Source organism: Galleria mellonella, unplaced genomic scaffold (genome assembly GCF_026898425.1).
Source record: "Galleria mellonella isolate WM207_F2 unplaced genomic scaffold, CSIRO_AGI_GalMel_v1 utg150, whole genome shotgun sequence".
Taxonomy (NCBI): domain Eukaryota; kingdom Metazoa; phylum Arthropoda; class Insecta; order Lepidoptera; family Pyralidae; genus Galleria; species Galleria mellonella.
In genome coordinates this window covers 398,566-418,111 of record NW_026442002.1, presented here as the reverse complement: position 1 = coordinate 418,111, position 19,546 = coordinate 398,566, and the positions used below count along the sequence as shown (strand labels likewise).

Genomic DNA, 19,546 nt, shown 5'->3' with positions numbered 1-19,546 from the left:
GGAATATATTGCTAGCAATAGAGTCACTATACAATTTTATTAGTATATTGAGTGGGAGAGGATCCCACCTATCATTTACTAGGTTCATTTTTTAGGTATAAAAACTATCCCATCTCTCCAGTTAGAACAAACAATAATCATTTATAAAATTTCATTAAAATCGCTTGAACAATTTCAAAGATTGTCGTGAACAAACTTCGTTCTTGTTCTCAGATAACAATCAAAATTAATATATTATTTTAAAACCATTAAATGAAATACCTATATAAATATATTTACGTATTATAATTCAAGAAATCACAAATTGTTACATTCAAATCGCCTACGATTATACGCCGCTACGAAGAGAAAATGGTCAATGAAAAACTAACACCACGTGAGACGTGAGACGTACGATCTTAAAATAGTACGCGAGTTTTCGCACGCTAAGTAACCGTGCATTTTGTTTAGTACATTTTTGTAGGAAAATGAGAGAAATAGTGCACCTACAAGCGGGCCAGTGCGGCAATCAAATCGGGTCGAAGGTGCATCACTATTTTTTAATAGTTTTTAGTTTAGTTTTTTTTTTTTAATATGTATAATGAGTGTAAAGGAATCTATTTTTACGACACACTCGTAATGTAACTGTGACGAGCTATTATTGCGGTGCAATAACGTTATAGGAATCTAATACGAGTGTGTGCGAGCGTAAAGTGCATCTATCTAGTCATTTATAAAGATATATATAAGAAATAGAATAACCTTCATAAGATCTTTAAGTGATGTTTATTATAAAAAAAAAACTTGTTTTTAGAGCTTAAGTGAATATATAAACAGCTTTTGAATATAGCGGGAAAAAATTTTAAAAAGTAATTTAAAAATTAATAAATTCACAATTAAAAAATAAACTACGATCCCTTTTATTGGAAAAATGCTGTTACTCCGTTAATGACTTTTGTACTGGTGTTTTAACGTAAATACCAGAATTAAAAAATAAATTTGACGTAATATATATACTATGGATGAAGTTGACATTGTTGATTGTAAAATATATTTATTATAAATCTATAATTGGAATATTCAATTTAATTTATTGCTTTTCTGTATGATCACACATAATTTTAGACGCAATGTACATTATTTTTTTTAATAAATGACTAATAACTATAAATCTATAATGATCGGGGAGACCGAAAAAAAATAACATATTTGTCGCAATAAAAAAAAATGTATATAAATTACATAGACTTTTTTATACCATGAACTTGGTGGTGCCAAATAAGTTTACCAGAGGGAGACTGTGCAAAAGTGGTTTGCTTGGGCACCTCTGTCCCATTCGTGTTTCTACCGTGAAATAGTTGTGTTTGCATGGCTGTGTTTCGGTTTGAAGGGTGGGACATGGCAGTGAATTTAAAAGGTACAAAGGAATAACAGCTAAGTCCTCAGGAATGGCAGTGCATGGGGGGTATCATGGGCGAAACAGTATACTCTGTTATGTCCACGGTACTGCTCATGTTTATAGGCGACGGTTACCACTTTCCATTGGATGGGCCGTCAGCTTGTTGGCCGTTCTAAGTTGTATAAAAAAAACAATAAAAAAATCTAAACACGATGGTTTCCAGAGAGAACCGTGGCCCACTCTGTGTCGGGGCCACACGTCTTAAAAACTATTATGTACATATATTTAAAAACATTACCTAGTTAAATAAATTATGTAAATAAACAATTATTTGTTATTACTCATTAAATTTGCCCTTGGGTAAAGTATGTAACATGCCTTTCGACATTTTTCAAATAAATGGGACATTATTTAGTGATAATTTAAAACAATAGATAGGAAGTGGCGCTGAATGGATACATACTATGAACCGATTTAAAAAAAGTAGCAGATTTTTAATTCGATAGTATTTCTTTTATGTTTGTTACCTCATAACTCCGTCAGTTGTAAGGCGATTTGCAAATTACTTTTTTTTTATCAGTAAGTATATATTTTTAGGTTTATTCTATAGAAATTTTACAAAATCCATGCATTGCGTAGTGTTAGTATGATTACATTTTACTGGAAATTCATTTCTGATAAAATTTTAAAGAAAAAACGCCATCTATCGACTAAATAATTGTACTAAAAATATATATATCGCATTTAGCTAAAAGCCGCCCATTGTTTTCTCACTGTGATTATTTCTTGTAATTGTTTGTATCTATAATAAGTTTACTATTGTGATCTTATGGAGGAAACAATAAAGTGTATCTATCTGTCTATAAAAGTTCTGTCTTTCCCGCCAGTTTTGGGAGATAATATCTGATGAGCACGGCATAGATACGACTGGCAACTACATTGGCGACAGTGATCTGCAACTAGAGAGGATCCAGGTGTACTACAATGAGGCGGCTGACGGTACGTTAACATTTTATTGTTTTTATGGGTGAAAATGTTATGGTAACCCCGCCTGCGCTAACGGGATACGCTGGCGGAGCACCAGTGAAGGGTGATAGATGAGAATGAAAACAGGCCAGTTAGCACATCATGATGAATTCATAACGTACCTCTGTCCCATTCGTGTTTCTACCGTGAAGCAGTTGTTTGCATGACTGTTTCGGTTTGAAGGGTGGGATATGGCGTGAATTTACAGGGTACAGAGGAATAACATCCGAGTCCTCAAGAATCGTAATGCATGGGGGGTATCATGGGCGAAACAGTATACTCTGTTATGTCCACGGTACTGCTCATGTCTATAGGCGACGTTTACCACTTCCCATCAGGTGGGCGGTCAGCTTGCTTGCCATTCTAAGTTGTATAAAAAAAAACTCGACTGGTTCCAGGCAAGCGGTTCGTGCCCAGGGCTGTGTTGGTGGACCTGGAGCCGGGGACAATGGACGCGATTCGATCAGCCACCTACGGACAACTCTTCAGACCTGACAACTACGTATTCGGTCAGAGCGGAGCTGGTATGTAATTCTATTAAAGAGTTTTAAAAGATTTTTTTTATAGTACGTAAGCAAACAAGCATACAGCCCGTCTCATGGTAAACGGTCACTGTAACCTATAGATACCTGAAATATTAGGGGTGTCGCGCGCGTTGCCGACCCTGAAGGAACCTTAATATAGCCTTTTTGAAGAACTCCATACTGTAGTCCCCATAGTGTAGTCTCTAGGGCAGTGTTTCTCAATCTTTTTTGTACCACGCCCCACATAAACATTTCTAGAATTTATATGCCCCCATACTTAATTTTTTCCGACAAAGTTTACTTGACGTCTCTAATCGCCCAGTTGATATTTTGCTAACGTCAAACGAAATTATACCTAATAAATATTTACAGCATTTTTTTTAAATTACTTTATCTTTGTTAAATTTGGCACGAGCAATAGGGTTAAAATCACTTCGAGTCCATTTTTTAATTGCCTTCCCCCTTAACTATCAAATTGACCCCCTGTGGGGCGTCGGCCCCACATTGGGAAACACCGCTCTAGGGAAAACCTCCTCAGGGAGCTGATTCCACAGCCTGAGCGTTTGTTATTTAAAAATAATGACGTATAAGTCCCATTGCTAAAGCAGGGAGGGAGACTTTGTACAAAAGTCGATGGTTTGGGTACTTCAGTCCCATTCGTGTTTCTACCGTGAAACAGTTGTGTTTGCATGGCTGTGTTTCGGTTTGAAGGGTGGGATATGGTGTTAATTTACAGGGTACAGAGGAATAACACCTGAGTCTTCAGGAATGGCAACGCATGGGGGGTATCATGGGCGAAACAGTATACTCTGTTATGTCCACGGTACTGCTCATGACTATAAGCGACGGTTACCACTTTCCATCAGGTGGGCCGTCAGCTTGTTTGCCATTCTAAGTTGTATAAAAAAAAAGGTATGTAGGTACTATGTACCTGGAAAGGCTTTCATATCGCGTTAAGTCCCGATTGTGTTTTTAAAACACTTACTAATTATTATTTAAAAAAATATTTCTATTTCTAATCTGTTCTGTTCTATTCTATTCTATTCTGCAGGTAATAACTGGGCGAAAGGTCATTACACAGAGGGCGCTGAGCTGGTGGACTCGGTGATGGACGTGGTCAGGAAGGAATCTGAGGCCTGCGATTGCTTACAAGGTGAGAGGTGCATTTTTGGTTTAACATATAGATCCAGAACATTTAGTTTTTTTTTAATGGGTGATGATGGAATAGTAACGCGCCTGCGCTATCGGTATACACCGGCGGGACACCAGTGAGGGATGATAGGTGAGGATGAAGCAGGTCAGTTAGCCCATCGTGACGAATTCAACAAAAAATATTCAAAATGGTTTCCAGGGGGAACCACGTGGAGGTCAACCTGGTAGGGTATATTCCTAGCAATGGGGTTGGCAAACCTAATCACTAACAATCCGTTTCCCCCCCAGACCGCTTTGGTTAGGTCAGTGGTTCTCAAACTTTGGCGTGGATCTCATTTATAAATAAATAAAAAAAATATATTGACATATAGTATATACTCTCATACAAGGGTTTTATTTTTTTATGAATAAGGGGCGTAATATTTAGGGTTTGTACACGGACGAAGTCAGGAGGAAGAGATTGTTAGTATTGGAGACTAGAGGCCCGATTACTAACAATATACCCAACCAGGTCGACCTCCGCGTGGACCACCTGAAAACCATCGTATTGAGTTCCGAGTGTATTCGTCACGATGGGCTAACTGACCTGCCTTTTCATTCTCACCTATCATTCCTCACTGGTACCCCGCCAGCGTATATCGAAAGCGCAGGCGGGGCTATCATTCTATTATCATCCATTAAAAAAAATACAAAAGTCTTGGGGAAATAGTGAATGTATATAATTAAATAATAGTTTATTTCGTAACCAGGTTTCCAGTTGACGCACTCGCTCGGCGGAGGCACTGGGTCTGGTCTCGGAACGTTGCTGCTGAGCAAGCTCCGCGAAGAGTATCCTGACAGGATCGTGAACACGTTCAGCGTTATGCCATCACCTAAGGTCATAAGAATAAATTAACTACAAGTTTTAATTAAAATTCAAGCAGTAGCGCTTTTAAATCGCCATACATACATACATATCTGTCACGCCTGTCTCCCATTAGGGTAGGCAGAAACAATGGAACGCCAAATGCTTCGATTCAAACAGACCTCTTTCGCTTCTTCCACATTCATCAATCTTTTCACACACGCTCGCCGGTTACGGGTACTTTTAATTTGGCCCTTCTTCAGCACGTCGCCTACTCGGTCGACATACGTCCGTCTAGGGTGGCACCTACCGACATCTCCATTCATTCTGGCTCGATAAATCTCTTTCGTAACTCTTAAAACATCTAGAGATGTTTTAAGAACCCCAACTGCGGTTGCCAATCCGCCTGCCAAGCGTAACAACTACTAGCAAGACCCCCCAAGGGGGATGCTTATGTTCAGCATGGGACAGTTACAGGCTTTCTATGATGATTATCATTTCCAGGTGTCAGACACAGTGGTAGAGCCGTACAACGCGACCCTCTCAGTCCACCAGCTGGTCGAGAACACGGACGAAACGTTCTGCATCGACAATGAAGCGCTTTACGACATCTGCTTCAGGACGCTGAGGCTCGCGTCGCCTACATATGGCGACTTGAACCATCTGGTCTCGGTAAATACTATTAATATTATAATTTTAAAAGTTTGTAACGATGATATTGCTATTTTTTTTTATACAACTTAGAATGGCAAACAAGCTGACGGCCCACCTGATAGAAAGTGGTAACCGTCGCCTATAGACACGAGCAGTACCATGGACATAACAGAGTATACTGTTTCGCCCATGATACCCCCCATGCGTTGCCATTCCTGAGGATTCAGGTGTTATTCCTCTGTACCCAGTAAATTCACGCCATATCCCACCCTTCAAACCGAAACACAGTCATGCAAACACAACTGCTTCACGGTTGAAACACGAATGGGACAGAGGTACCCAAGCAATTGACTTTTGTACAAAGTCTCCCTCTGGTGAATTACCCACATATTATATTATTTATTTCAGTTAACAATGTCTGGGGTAACGACGTGCCTCCGTTTTCCGGGGCAGCTGAACGCGGACCTCAGGAAGCTGGCGGTCAACATGGTGCCGTTTCCTAGGCTACACTTCTTTATGCCCGGTAATGAAAAAAAAGTTTCATTTTATTTTATAAATATTTTTTTCTTAAATGTCTTAAAATTTTACAGCTTATCTAACATAAAGCGTTTGCTGTCATATTGACAAAAAAGAAAATAAGAAAAAGTTTGAACGCTAATTACGTTCTGACGGTCGGTGATAGGATTTTTTTTCTAAAAAAACGCATACTATTCAAGTTCACAATGTCGTTTAATATAATTTAACACAGAGTCTTTATTTAAAATTAGTAATTATATAATATTAATTATATTTATTTATTTATTTATTTGGGCACAGCAACAGTATTATATCTATGAATCGTGATTGATTCCTAAAATGTACACCGTACGTTCGCGACTTAAAACATATTGGCCTCTCACTGCCCTGTCGTATTCCCTTTTATCAATTTCCCTTGTAAAGTGTGTCTTCATACTTTCTGGGAATTTGTGTGGTGGGAACAGCTATTGTGCAATATGTATTGGTATGTTGTAGTATGGTTTGGAAGGGGTTTGCACCCGTAACACACTGTTAAATAAATAAGAATAATAATAAATAAAAATATTTTGTATTCAAGTAAACTTAATTATTGCTTATAACTACTCCTCTCCATCCAAAGGTTGGCTGCAAGAGATCGCTCTCAGCGATAAGGCCGCCCATTGTTTTATCAGCTGTAATATTTTCTTGTAATTGTTTGTATTTATAATAAGTTTACTATTATACAAGTAGGACGCTGTTGTTTGAAATTGAAATTGAAATCATTTATTTGCTGGAATAAGGTACATTTTTAGGTGTTACTTTACAAGAAAAATAGTCCAATCTTATTCTGCCACACTGTAGGCGTGCAAATATAAAAACTTATTAAACAAAACATTAAAATAATTTTATCATAATTCCTGCCTCTACCATAAATTTTCCTTAATCGCCTCTTACGAAACCCACGGAAATGGAAGCACAGCATACTTTTATACATTTTTACTACATTTTTTTATACATATATTAAAATTACGTCAATTATATTTTTTTTATGCAACTTAGAATGGCAAACAAGCTGACGGCCCACCTGATGGAAAGTGGTAACCGTCGCCTATACACATGAGCAGTACCGTGGACATAACAGAGTATACTGTTTCGTCCATGATACCCCCCATGCGTTGCCATTCCTGAGGACTCAGGTGTTATTCCTCTGTACCTTGTAAATTCACGCCATATCCCACCCTTCAAACCGAAACACAGCACATTTATGGATTTAAACTTTAATGTGAGATTATTGAAAAGAAAACTTCTAAGTACTGGAAGAAATCCCTTCAAGGGATAAGTCCTGTTTACATTTTTGTTATAACCTAATATCTATACTATAGGGCGAAGGGATTGTTAGTAATGGGGAGGTTAGTACTCTTTGCTATCAATGTACCCTACCAGGTCGACCGCCACGCAGTTCCCCCTGGAAACTGTCGTGACAAATTTATCGTTGAATTCGTCATAATAGGCTAACTGACCAGCCTTTTCATCCTAACCTATCATCTCACACTGGTACTCCGCCAGCGTATACCGATAGCGCAGGCTGGGTTACCATGCAAAAAAAAAAATAATCTGTACTATATAAGTGAATTTAGAAAAGCATATAAAAAAATAAATAAAACAAGTAGGTTACAAGTTTTATACCTCAAAGCTGGCAAGCAAACATAGCTCCCGTCTGATTCTAAACGGTTACTGTAGTCTAAAGAAGCCTGTAAAATTAGGGGTGTCACGTGCGCGTATAACTTTAAACACAACGCCATCTAGCGACACTCAAAGTATTACCAGCAGCAGCAGAGAGCTCCCGTGCCTGCAGTGAGACCGTCGTGTTCGTGCGTGATCCTTCTCGTGAGTACTCCGGGCGACCGTCGAGACTCCGAGTAGCGTCTTCCCCAGCACGTCGTGACTCCTGCGCCTTCGAGAGCCCTCCAGAGCTGCCGCCGAGCGCCGTGGGACGCCACAGCCGCCGCTACAGCTCACCGCCGAGGAATCAACTGTGCAATCGTAAGATTGTACAGTCGGATTCCTCCTACACGTGCCCGGAGCTTCGTGCTCCGTGTCTTCGTGCCGCCGCCACCGAGTAGGACCGTCCTTTTCAGGACGAACTCGAGGCCGTCAGCCCTTCTGAGGGCTACAAGCCGACGGGGAGATAGTCCGTGCACCTGGGTGCACCAGTGTAGGCACCCGTGTGCTACACGCCAGGGCACGGTCGAGTCGTAGGGCTAGGGACCGTAGGTCGTCGCGGGGGTTCTGTCCCCCCGCACCCCTCTCGGCCGTTCCGGAGAGTGTCGCCTCACGGGGAGGACAAGTGCACTCACGGTAACGGTCGAGAGCACGGTCTTCCCGGCCGTGTCGACTCCACCCCCCCCCTCCAGCATAGTAGGGATCGTTCGTGGGGTTCCAACCCCCACACCCCCCTCTTTCAAACCGTAGGGTGTCGTCTCACGGGGAGAACAAGTGCACCCACGGCGAGACTGAGGGCACCGCCTGAGTCCCCACTTGGGCGGCGTCGGTTCAGCAACCCCTTCGCCCTTCGTGGGCTACTACGTAGGGCCTTAGGGTTTTAGGGACCATGTCTCAGCGCGGGGGAAAACCCCCCCGCAAACCTTTCGAGCCGGCCAAGCGGCCGACCCGCTCTTCTTCCGCGTCGGCGCCCAGCGCGCCGGCGCCCCTGCCGCAGCGGCAAGCCGTGCCGAGGCAGGTGGTTTGTCGGGACCTCGCGGACCCGACAATCAGCAGACCGGTCCCAGAGACAGAGCTGGGACCCTTCTACACCCGCCGCGAGGCAAGGATCGCGCTCGCCAACCGCAACATAATTGCTGCGGAAGGGGAACGCGCCGAGCCGAGCGGCGATCGGTCTGGCGCCACGCCGTCTACGGCCGCTAAACGCCGCACACCACCATCGCCCGCTCTCTCGGAGATCCCATCCGAGAAGCGGCTAGACGCCGGCGAGACACCACCGTCGCCCCGTCTCGCTCCCACACCGCGCTACGCGGATCGTGCGTCTCACTCAGAGAACGCACCGTGCGATGCGCGCCCGCACTCACGGCGCGCCACACCCCCCCGCTCACCCTCGCCTGCCCCCTCTATGGACAGCGAGGACGAGCGAGTTATGGAGTACGACGCCATCGGCGCCGTAGGTCACCCGGACGACGATCTAACGTCGTATGTGGGCATTGAGAGCGTCGATGTCCACGTCCGCACCGTGGGGACACTGTCCCCCACACGTACGTTTGCCGACGCGGCCGCGGCCGCACCTGTGCCGCGCCCCCCTTCCCCTCCAACCCTTATGGAGGTAAACGCTGCGTCCGCGCCGGGCACAGCACCATCCAGGGAACCTGGGCGGGGAAAATACCCGCCCATCGTCGTCGAATGCTTGCCCAACTGGACGAAGCATTTCTCCGAGCTCACCTACGCACTAGGTGAGCCCCCCAACGCCCGACCATACGGGCAAGGCTTTCGGTTTCTGTGCAAGACGGACAGAGAGTTCCGTGTTGTACAGAACCACCTTACTACAGCCGGTGCCGCAGACCCAGCAATAAGCTGGTACTGCTACAGCCTCGCCAACGAGCTCCCAATCAAGGTCGCCGTCAGGGGGCTCCCGGCCGACACGCCGTCGGACGTAGTGGCCGAGGCACTTAAAAAGCTAAACTTCCCTGTACGCCTCGTACGGGGCATACCTGCCCGTCGCGGCCGCCCAGGATGCCTATTTCACGTCCAGCTCGATCCACTTAACAAGGACGAGCTGGAACGTCTATATGCCACGCAGCAGTTACTTTGCATGCGTGGCATAACTATTGAAGGTTGGAAATCCACCTCCTCGCTGGCACAGTGCCACAGGTGTCAAGCCTTTGGACACTCATCGGCCAATTGCCACCGGCCGATCAAATGTGTCCGCTGTGCCGGCGAACACGCGGCCGTCGACTGCACACGACCGCGCGACCAGAAGCCCACATGCGCCAACTGCGCCAAACCGCACACCGCCAACGATAGGCGGTGTGCCGTGTACAAAAGAGAAGCCCGCCGCAGGGGTATCCAACCCCGCCCTGCCGCACCCCCATTGCCTGCGGACACACCCGGGCCCAATCGTCGCGGCCCGGCGCCGCTTCAAACGGCCCCGACGCGCGAGCAACGCTCCGCGCGCACCACAGCGCCCCAACGTTCATTCCTACCGCTGGCACCGGTGCCGGTGTCAACGGTACCAACAATCAAGCGGGGCACACTTATGGCCCCAGCAAATCCGCCCATAGCGAGAGGCGAGGCGCCCAAGCGCCGTAAGCGCAACCGCGCCGGTCGAAAACGCCGCAACCGTATGGCGGCGGCGTCCACACCGCTAGAGGAGGTCGAGACGGCGACAACACGCTTTCGAGCGCAACCGTCTCACGGGGCATTCGCCCCCCCCCAACACCAGCCCCCGTTATCGTCTTCGCTGCACGGGGCAATCAATAGAACGAGACAGCAACAGCAACAAACTAATGCTGTCTCGTTCGCTCGCCGCCAGACGGCGCCATCAAACTCGAGAGTGCAACAGGTGCGTGCCCGGCCGCTATTGGCCGACGCACCGGTTACACCTAGTAACGTACCTCGGCGGCCGATTCACACGGCACCACAGCCGACTCAGACGCGCGATTTCCCCACTACTATTACAGCGGATAACGGAGCCCTAAATTTAATACTAGGCCTCCTAGTCGACCTCCTTTCAGCCTTAGCGGCTGGAAAAGACGTTAAGTCGGCGGCATTGTCCGGATTGGCCACAATAAGCCAGTACAGAGGCGCGGAGTAACTCGCTCCGCGTCCTGTACTGGAACCCCGGGGGGATAAAGGATAAGGTGGACGGCCTCCGTCTCCTTGCTCAATCCCAGGATATCCATTTAATACTCCTGGGGGAGACCAAGTTGGCTCCCAGGGAGACGTTGAGGGTGCCCAACTACTTCGTGTACAGGCGGGACGAGCGGTCCCCCGCAGGTGTAGCTTACCGCGGCACCGCTATACTGGTCCGCCGCGACATTGTGCACGGTGAGTTGGCGCTCCCCGAGTTCCGCGTCATGCGCTCCATAGGAGTTAGCATAAACATCGACGGCGCGGAACTGAGAGTATACGCCGCCTACCGCCCCCCGGTTAATGAATTCTGCCCCTCCGATGTCCGGAACGTTCTGGACGGGAGGAGTCCCACTTTACTCATGGGCGATCTTAATGCAAAACACCCGACTTGGGGTAGCCGGGTGATATCGCCTATGGGTACCAGACTCCTCCGTGACGCCGATAGTCACGGTTACGACGTGTTGGGCCCTTTACACCCAACACACATTCCTACCAACCGTCGACAATATCCAGACGTTCTGGACATAGCACTCGTGCAGCGAGTGCCCTGCCCGGTCAATATGGAGGTGTTGTATGACATGGACACACAACACCTCCCAGTTCTAGCCACGCTCGACCTAGGTGCGGTCACCACATCGCACAAGTCGGAGCGGCGGAGTACAAACTGGACGGCTTATCGTTCAAGCCTCCAGCACATACCCCTCGACGGCGACTTTACCACGCCCGAGGGAATAGAGGCCGCCTCTATCGCTATACAAGAGCGCATACAAAGCGCCCTAGAGGCGGCCACCACCACCGTTCACTCGGCGGCTCGTCGTCGAGTCGAATTGCCGGCACATTTGAGCGATAAGTTGTCGCGCAAACGCAAACTCCGCCGCCTATGGGCCCGCACCCGTTGTCCACGGGTCAAGCGTGAGCTTAACTGTCTCGCTGCGGAGCTGTCGGAGGGAGTCCGCGACTGGCGTGGCTCCGCGTGGGAGGGTGTAATCTCCCGCGCGGGCGAACACGACGACTCTCTGTACGCCCTAAACCGACAGCTCACTAAGGCACGACCCCCCGTCTGCCCGTTATTCGATGAAACGGGCAGGCGTTGTTACGCAGCTATTGACCGGGCAGAAATCCTGGCCAGCCACCTGGAGGGGCAGTTTACTGCCAATCCGACTGCCGCCGACGCACATAGCACTGTCGTCGAGCACCACGAGCGCGTTGTACGTCGCGTAGGCGAGTTCCATACCGCTCCGCCGCCGGACTTAACGGAGGTTAAATTCGTTTCGCCCGGCGAGGTAAGGCGCATCATCGAGCGCCTACCTAGGCGCAAGGCGCCCGGAGCGGATAAAATTCCCACATCGGCACTCGCCCAGCTGCCCCGTAGAGCATTGGTGTTCATTACCAAGCTCTACAACGGCATACTCCGCACCGGCCACTTTCCTACTAATTGGAAACTTGGCCGAGTAATCGCCCTCCCGAAAGCCGGGAAAGATAAACGCTTCCCGGCCAGCTACCGGCCGATAACACTTCTCCCGCACGTAGCGAAGACCTTTGAGCGCGCGCTGCTCCGCCGGCTGTACCCGTCCGTCACTCCACGGGACGAGCAGTTCGGCTTTAGGGGCGGCCACTCAACAACGCTCCAACTTGCGCGTGTGCTGCATCATTTGGCCGTCGAACATAACCGCGGTCGATACGCCGTCGGTGTTTTTCTCGATGTCGAGAAAGCGTTCGACCGCGTGTGGCACGACGGCCTAGTATACAAGTTATTGGTGCACACAAGCACACCGCAAGCCTACGTGCGGGTAATAGACAATTTCCTACGCGGCCGGAGCTTTTATGTCACGGTCGAGGGCGTGGACTCAGCAGTCCACCCTATTGCCGCCGGAGTGCCGCAGGGCAGCTGTATTTCACCAGCATTGTACGCGACGTACACGGACGACATCCCCACCTTGGGGGATGAGCTCCTTGAGGGAGAGCGTGATGTCGTCCTCGCTCTATTTGCCGACGACAGTGCGTATTTCACGTCGTCGACCAACGCCGACATCGCTGCACGTAGAATGCAGCGACTGTTGGACCTCTTGCCTGTGTGGCTAGACAAGTGGCGTATCGCCGTCAATGTGGGGAAGACGGTGGCGCTGCTAACTCGTAGCCGCACACGTTATCCGCCGCCTCTCCATCTCCGTGGGTTACCCATATCATGGGAGCACTCAGTGCGCTACCTAGGGGTAGAGATCGACCGGTCGCTGCGAATGACAGCACAGGTAAACCGCGCGGTCACACAGACTAAGACCGCGCGGGCCATGCTGCGGCCGGTCCTGCATTCCAATCTCCCGCTGCGAACGAAGTTAGGGATATATAAAACCTATATTCGTTCGCAGCTGACTTATGCCTCCCCCGCGTGGTACGCACTGTGTTCTGACTCACAGAGGCGGCGCATGCAGGTCCAACAGAACTGCGTTCTGCGACTGTGCGCAGGCGCGGGTCGTTACGTTCGTAATGACGTAATTGCCCGAGATCTCGCGGTCCCCACGGTGGAAGAGTTTGTCCGCCGGCTGGCACGCACAATGTTCAGCCGGGCGGACAGCAGTCACCACCCACACCTGAGGGACCTCGCACCACTTCACGCGCGCCCACCGGACGCGACACGCGCACTGCCGCGAGATCTCCTGCGCACAGCAGGCACCCCGCAGGGCGACGGTTAATACCGGCCCTGCACGGTCGACGACATACATTTTCATATTTCCCCGCTCACTTTTTCCTTTTTACTTCCTTTTTTTATATTTTCCCTAGCCGGCGCTATTCACAATAGTGTCGGCTCAGCCCAACGGGCTGAAACGTATTGACGCACAGGCGGCAGCCTGTGCAGACCGCTCGGGCAAAGGGTACACACCCGAGGCCCGCACCTGCAACCCTGTAAAGGGCTGCGGATGAACCCCTTATTAAAGTATTACCGTTTTACTGATAAAAAAAAAAGAAAAAAATAATAAAAAAATATATATATATATATATATATATATATATATATATATATATATATATATACATATATATAAACATTTACAAGAGCGAAGAAGAGGCCGACAAAACATAAGAAGACACCACGCCGGCATACACAGACCACCAGTGTATGCTGGCTCAAGAACCCAGTGACCCGGAGGTAGTCGCCTCCAGAGATGAAGCCGGGGTAGAGGGGTTTACCCCGAGGCCCCTACCTCGCCCGCCTACACAACAAGGCGGGCAAGAAGACTTATGATGATGATGATGATGATAAGTTTGTGAGCCGCTGGACGTTGAGAAAGATACACAATACATATATATTGCTTGCGCCCGATAGCTACCATTTTTTTGTTTTCTCCTCTAGCCAAAGATTGTTAGAAGAGATTACTTTAGCAATAAGATCGCCTTTTGTACTTTATAAGTTATTTTCCATCATTATCAGCTTTGACTGTCCTCGGCTGAACATAAGCCTTCCCCTAGGGGGGTTTTACCAGTGGCTGTCACGCTTGGCAGGCGGATTAGTAACCGCAGTTAGGCTTTGGAGATGTCCTAAGACTGACGCTGCTGCCCATCTCTCGCCCTCTGTTACTCGCCATATATTTCTGTATTTATTTATTTATTTACACTTTATTGCACCAAGTAAAAAGAGAGATAACAAATACAGTAAATACTAATGAGAAGTGATACAAAAGGCGGCCTTATCGCTGAGCAATCTCTTCCAGACAACCTTTGGGTAGAGGACATTGAGAAAAAGACAAAGAGTAGGTGGCGCACTATTATATAAATATTATCATATACAAACATATATAGATACATACATACATACATACACATACATAGATAATATATACACAATTAAATATATACATAACATACACATACTTAACAGCACACATACAACAGAAAAAAAATGACGAAGGAAAACGAAGAGAGAACACAGGAAAATAGTACTAAAGTGAGAGATAATAAGATTTAACATTTAACAGTATTGTTATTTAATTAATTCAATAAAGAGTAAATAAATAAATACCGATTCCCCTTTATTCCAGGATTTGCCCCACTGACTGCAAGGAACAGCCAGGGGTACAGAGCGTTGACAGTTCCAGAACTGACACAACAGGTTTGTGGCCCAGATACTTATGCCTAATAAGGTATATTTTTTAATTGATTATTACAGACTGGTAACCCTGCCTGCATTATCGGTACTGTATTACACTGGCGGGGCATCAGTGAGTAGTGGTACATAAGGGTGAAATCCGGTGACGTATGAAGACGGATTAATCAAGAATTACATTGCGCGGGAAACTAGAGGGAGACTTTGTACAAAAGTCGTTTGCTTGGCCACCTGTGTCCCATTCGTGTTTCAACCGTTAAGCAGTTGTGTTTGCATGGCTGTGTTTCGGTTTGAAGGGTGGGATATGACAGTGAATTTACAGGGTACAGAGGAATAACACCTGAGCCCTCAGGAATGGCAACGCATGGGGGGTATCATGGGCGAAACAGTATACTCTGTTATATCCATGGTACTGCTCATGTCTATAGGCGACGGTTACCACTTTCTATCAGGTGGGCCGTCAGTTTGTTTGCCATTCTAAGTTGTATATATATATATATAGATATTGCTATATCTTACCCAGAATTTGAAGACGAAGGTCTTTAACCAATGCGCGTTGCCAATAATCACTTACGGAACCAAAACATGATCCTACACGATTGCCCGTATGCAAAAGCTACAAGCTACTCAGCGGGCTATAAGTGAGGGCTATACTCGGAGACACTTTGCGTGATAGAATCCGAAACGAGGATATCCGCAAAAGAACCAAATTAATCGACATAGCCCGAAGGATAAGCTAGCTGAAGTGGCAATGGGCTGGTCATATAGCTTGAAGAACCGACAAGTGATAGGGGGAAGAAAGGTTCTTGAATGGCAACCGCGTACGGGTAAACGCAGTATAGAACGATCCCCCACTAGATGGAGTGACGATCTGAAATGCGTTGCAGGGAGTTAGTGGATGCAAGTGGCTCAGGACCGAGTATTATGTTCAGCAGTGGACGGATAATGTCTGGCATGATGATATCTTACCCACACTTACCGTGCCGACAGATGTTCAGCCCGGTGAACATGATGGCGGCGTGTGATCCTCGCCACGGCCGCTACCTCACCGTCGCCGCCATCTTCCGCGGCCGCATGTCCATGAAGGAGGTGGACGAGCAGATGCTGACCGTACAGGACAAGAATTCCGGGTAATGTTATCCCATTTAGTGGAGAGTAAAATGTAAAGTAGTATGGAGTTTTTCAAAATGGATATACTAGTATTAAAGTTCCTTCAGAGTCGGCAACGTGCACGTGACAACCCTAGTGTTTTTTTTCTTAATGGATGATAATGGAATGGTAACCTCGCCTGCACTATCGGTATACACTAGCGGGGCACCAGTGAAGGATGGTTGATGAGGGTGAAAAGGCAGGTCAGGTAGCCCATCGTGGCGAATTCAACGATAAATTAGTCACGATGGTTTCCAGGGGAAATCGCGAGGAGGTCGACCTGATAAAGTATATTGATAGCGATGGGGACTAACCCCCTCCATTACTAATAATCCTTTCCCCGTTATACAAGCGTTAGAACACACAATTGGGGACAAAATCTCGGTCTAGACTTAAAGGCACGATTCCCTCTTCGTATACCAAGTGAAATAATTTCAGATACTTCGTGGAATGGATCCCGAACAATGTGAAAGTGGCCGTGTGCGATGTTCCACCGCGGGGTCTCAAGATGGCCGCCACGTTTGTGGGCAATTCTACCGCGATACAGGAAATATTCAAACGCATCTCCGAGCAGTTCACCGTCATGTTCAGGAGGAAGGTGAGTTGCTACCAACTTTAGTTTTCATCATCATTTTTTTTTCTTTCTTTCTTTCTTTTTCAGCTGTTAACTGTCCCCGACTGAAGATAGACTTCCCTCCATTGGAGGGAATCGGCAATAGTTCCCACGCTCAATCCAATGTCTTAAGAGGCGACTAGGGAAACCTACCAGAGGGAGACTTTGTACAAAAGTCGATTGCTTGGGTACCTCTGTCCGATTCATGTTTCAACCGTGAAGCAGTTGTGTTTGCATGGCTGTGTTTCGGTTTGAAGGGTGGGATATTGCGTGAATTTACTGGGTACAGAGGAATAACACTTGAATCCTCAGGAATGGTAACGCATGGGGGGTATCATGGGCGAAACAGTATACTCTGTTATGTCCACGGTACTGCTCATGTCTATAAGCGACGGTTACCACTTTCCATCAGGTGGGCTGTCAGCTTGTTTGCCATTCTAAGTTGTATAAAAAAAAACCTAATTTTTGAGGAATGGACTGTAGCGTCTCTCTTAAAGCCAAACTGCGGTTTCCAACCTGCTTGCCAAGCGTGGCGAGTAATGACAAAACTTCCCTTATTTTTTAGTTAAATAACTTTATTGACCGAAAAAAAAAATATGGTACAAAAGACGAATTTAATTCTAGTAGCACTCTCTACCAGTCAAAGTTGGGATAAATTGTATTGTATTGTAAAATCTTACTTACCCCATAAAGGGATTTTTTTTATACCACTGAGGTGGCAAACAAGCATACGGCCCATCTGGAAAGTGGTTACCGTACCCTATGAACACCTGCAATACCAGAGGCATTACGCGCGCGTTGCCGACCCTGAAGAAACCTCTTTACCGCCCTTTGAAGAACCCCATGCTGTAGTCTCTTGGGAAAACCTCGGCAGGGAGCTCATTTCATAACCTGAGTGTTCTCTGAAACCGCGCAGTACGCGACCGTTGAGGCTGTAGGACATGAGTACAGTTGTATTTATGTTCACAGTTTGGTATCGATAAAATTAAAAATAAATAATACATAATAAAGTATCTAAAACAGACATGTAATCGATGTCTCTTATAGATACTTCATAGATACATAATAGTTCCGTAAGAACTGTTGATTTTTCACTGCTTCGCGACCTTGCGCGACCCCCTTGTAGAGGCTCTGGGGCCCCCTAAGGCAGTGATTCTCGACCACTGTGCCGCGGCACTTTTGTGTGCCGCCAAATTTTAAAAGTGTGCTGCCAAATTTTGCAAATATATAAAACTTTTGTCATAAAATATTTATGCAGTGTGTTGTAGTAAGTAAATAATTTTTAACTTTTTCTTTGTGCGCCACCAAATTTTGAAATCGTCAAATATGTGCCGCAACAAAAAAAAAGGTAGAGAATCACTGCCCTAAGGGGTCGCGACCCACACTTTAAAAAAAAAGCAGTGGCTTGACTAATGTAAACTTGTTACCGACATGAGGCGTTCCTGCACTGGTACACCGGCGAGGGTATGGACGAGATGGAATTCACTGAAGCAGAGAGTAATATGAACGACCTCGTCTCCGAGTACCAGCAGTACGAGGTATGGTATTTTTTTATTAGTTATTTATAATGCTTGTCAAATATCTCCCTTCGGGGGGAAAGGGATTGTTAGTAATGGAGACTGAGAATCTCATTGCTAGCAATATACCCAACCAGGTCGACCTGCCAGCGGTTCCCCCTGGAAACTATCATGGTTAATTCCCGATGAATTCATCATGATGGGCTAACTGGCCTGTTTTCATTCTCATCTATCACCCTTCACTGGTGCTCCGCCAGCGTATCCCATTAGCGCAGACGGGGTTACCATACCACTTTCACCCACAAAAAAAATTTTCCCTTCCGCCTTTTTGTCTTTTAAATTTCGCGGCTACGTACAAAGCGCTACGGAGCTCGTATCTGGCAGTACTGTACATCATTTGAAAGGTCTTGACATAACCTACAAAACGACGCTATGCATTAGTTTGGATCACAGAGTACTTTGTATTATATAGGAAATGGTTTGGATATTGCGTCCAACACTTATAGACGTGTAAACATGGAGTTCACTAACGCCGAAATTAATGAAATTTTCCGAAATTTTGCATGACTGTGTTTCGGTTTGAAAGGTGAGGTATGGCAGTGAATTTACTGGGTACAGAGGAATAACACCTGAGTCCTCAGGAATGGCAACGCATGGGGGGTATCATGGGCGAAACAGTATACTCTGTTATGTCCACGGTACTGCTCATGTCTATAGGCGACGGTTACCAATTTCCATAGGGTGGGCCGTCAGCTTGTTTGCCATTCTAAGTTGTATAAAAAAAATATGTTATTAAACACAGATTGTTCGATTCTTAACAGGAAGTTGGAGTGGAAGATGGAGAATTTGACGAACAAGAAGAAATGCCCCCAGAAGATTACACAGAAGAATAGATTTAACGATTTGTCTATTCTTTTTTCATTTATTCGGATAGTGTGATATTAGTAAGGTACAGTTTATTTCATTCTGCAGCAGAAACGTAACTTTTTATTTGTTAAAAAATATGGCGTTATATTCTATGGCTGAATAAAGTTTTTGTCTTATTAAAAATTCCTAGATTTTGTTATAAATAAAAAAATAATGTAATAATTAATAATGTATTTTTTTTTCTTCTAATTAGTAACTCATACCATATTTTTTTTGATATGTGAAAATGGAATGGTAACCCCGCCTGCGCTAACGGTATATGCTGGCGGAGCATCAGTGAGGAATGACAGGTGGATAATAAAAAAAAG

The 19,546-nt window shown here is 46.3% G+C and overlaps 1 protein-coding gene across 1 annotated transcript; it reads left to right on the top strand.

The window, feature by feature from the left end:
• Positions 1 to 372: 372 nt before the first annotated feature.
• LOC113509280 (tubulin beta chain-like) lies at positions 373 to 19,387 on the top strand. The gene is made up of 12 exons (XM_052892175.1): positions 373 to 524; positions 2,266 to 2,377; positions 2,803 to 2,928; positions 3,980 to 4,081; positions 4,830 to 4,957; positions 5,429 to 5,596; positions 5,987 to 6,101; positions 14,968 to 15,038; positions 16,023 to 16,162; positions 16,620 to 16,779; positions 18,231 to 18,332; positions 19,133 to 19,387. Exons 1-12 carry the CDS (start codon positions 468 to 470, stop codon positions 19,202 to 19,204), a joined length of 1,353 nt encoding a protein of 450 aa, XP_052748135.1. The 5' UTR covers positions 373 to 467; the 3' UTR covers positions 19,205 to 19,387.
• Positions 19,388 to 19,546: the final 159 nt, after the last annotated feature.

Bases quoted from the DNA above. Each gene is read 5' to 3' on its own strand.
- LOC113509280 (XM_052892175.1), top strand. From the start codon at position 468: ATGAGAGAAATAGTGCACCTACAAGCGGGCCAGTGCGGCAATCAAATC. The intron at 2,929-3,979 runs GTATGTAATTCT...TCTATTCTGCAG, and splicing joins ATTCGGTCAGAGCGGAGCTG to GTAATAACTGGGCGAAAGGT. The intron at 18,333-19,132 runs GTATGGTATTTT...GATTCTTAACAG, and splicing joins CCGAGTACCAGCAGTACGAG to GAAGTTGGAGTGGAAGATGG.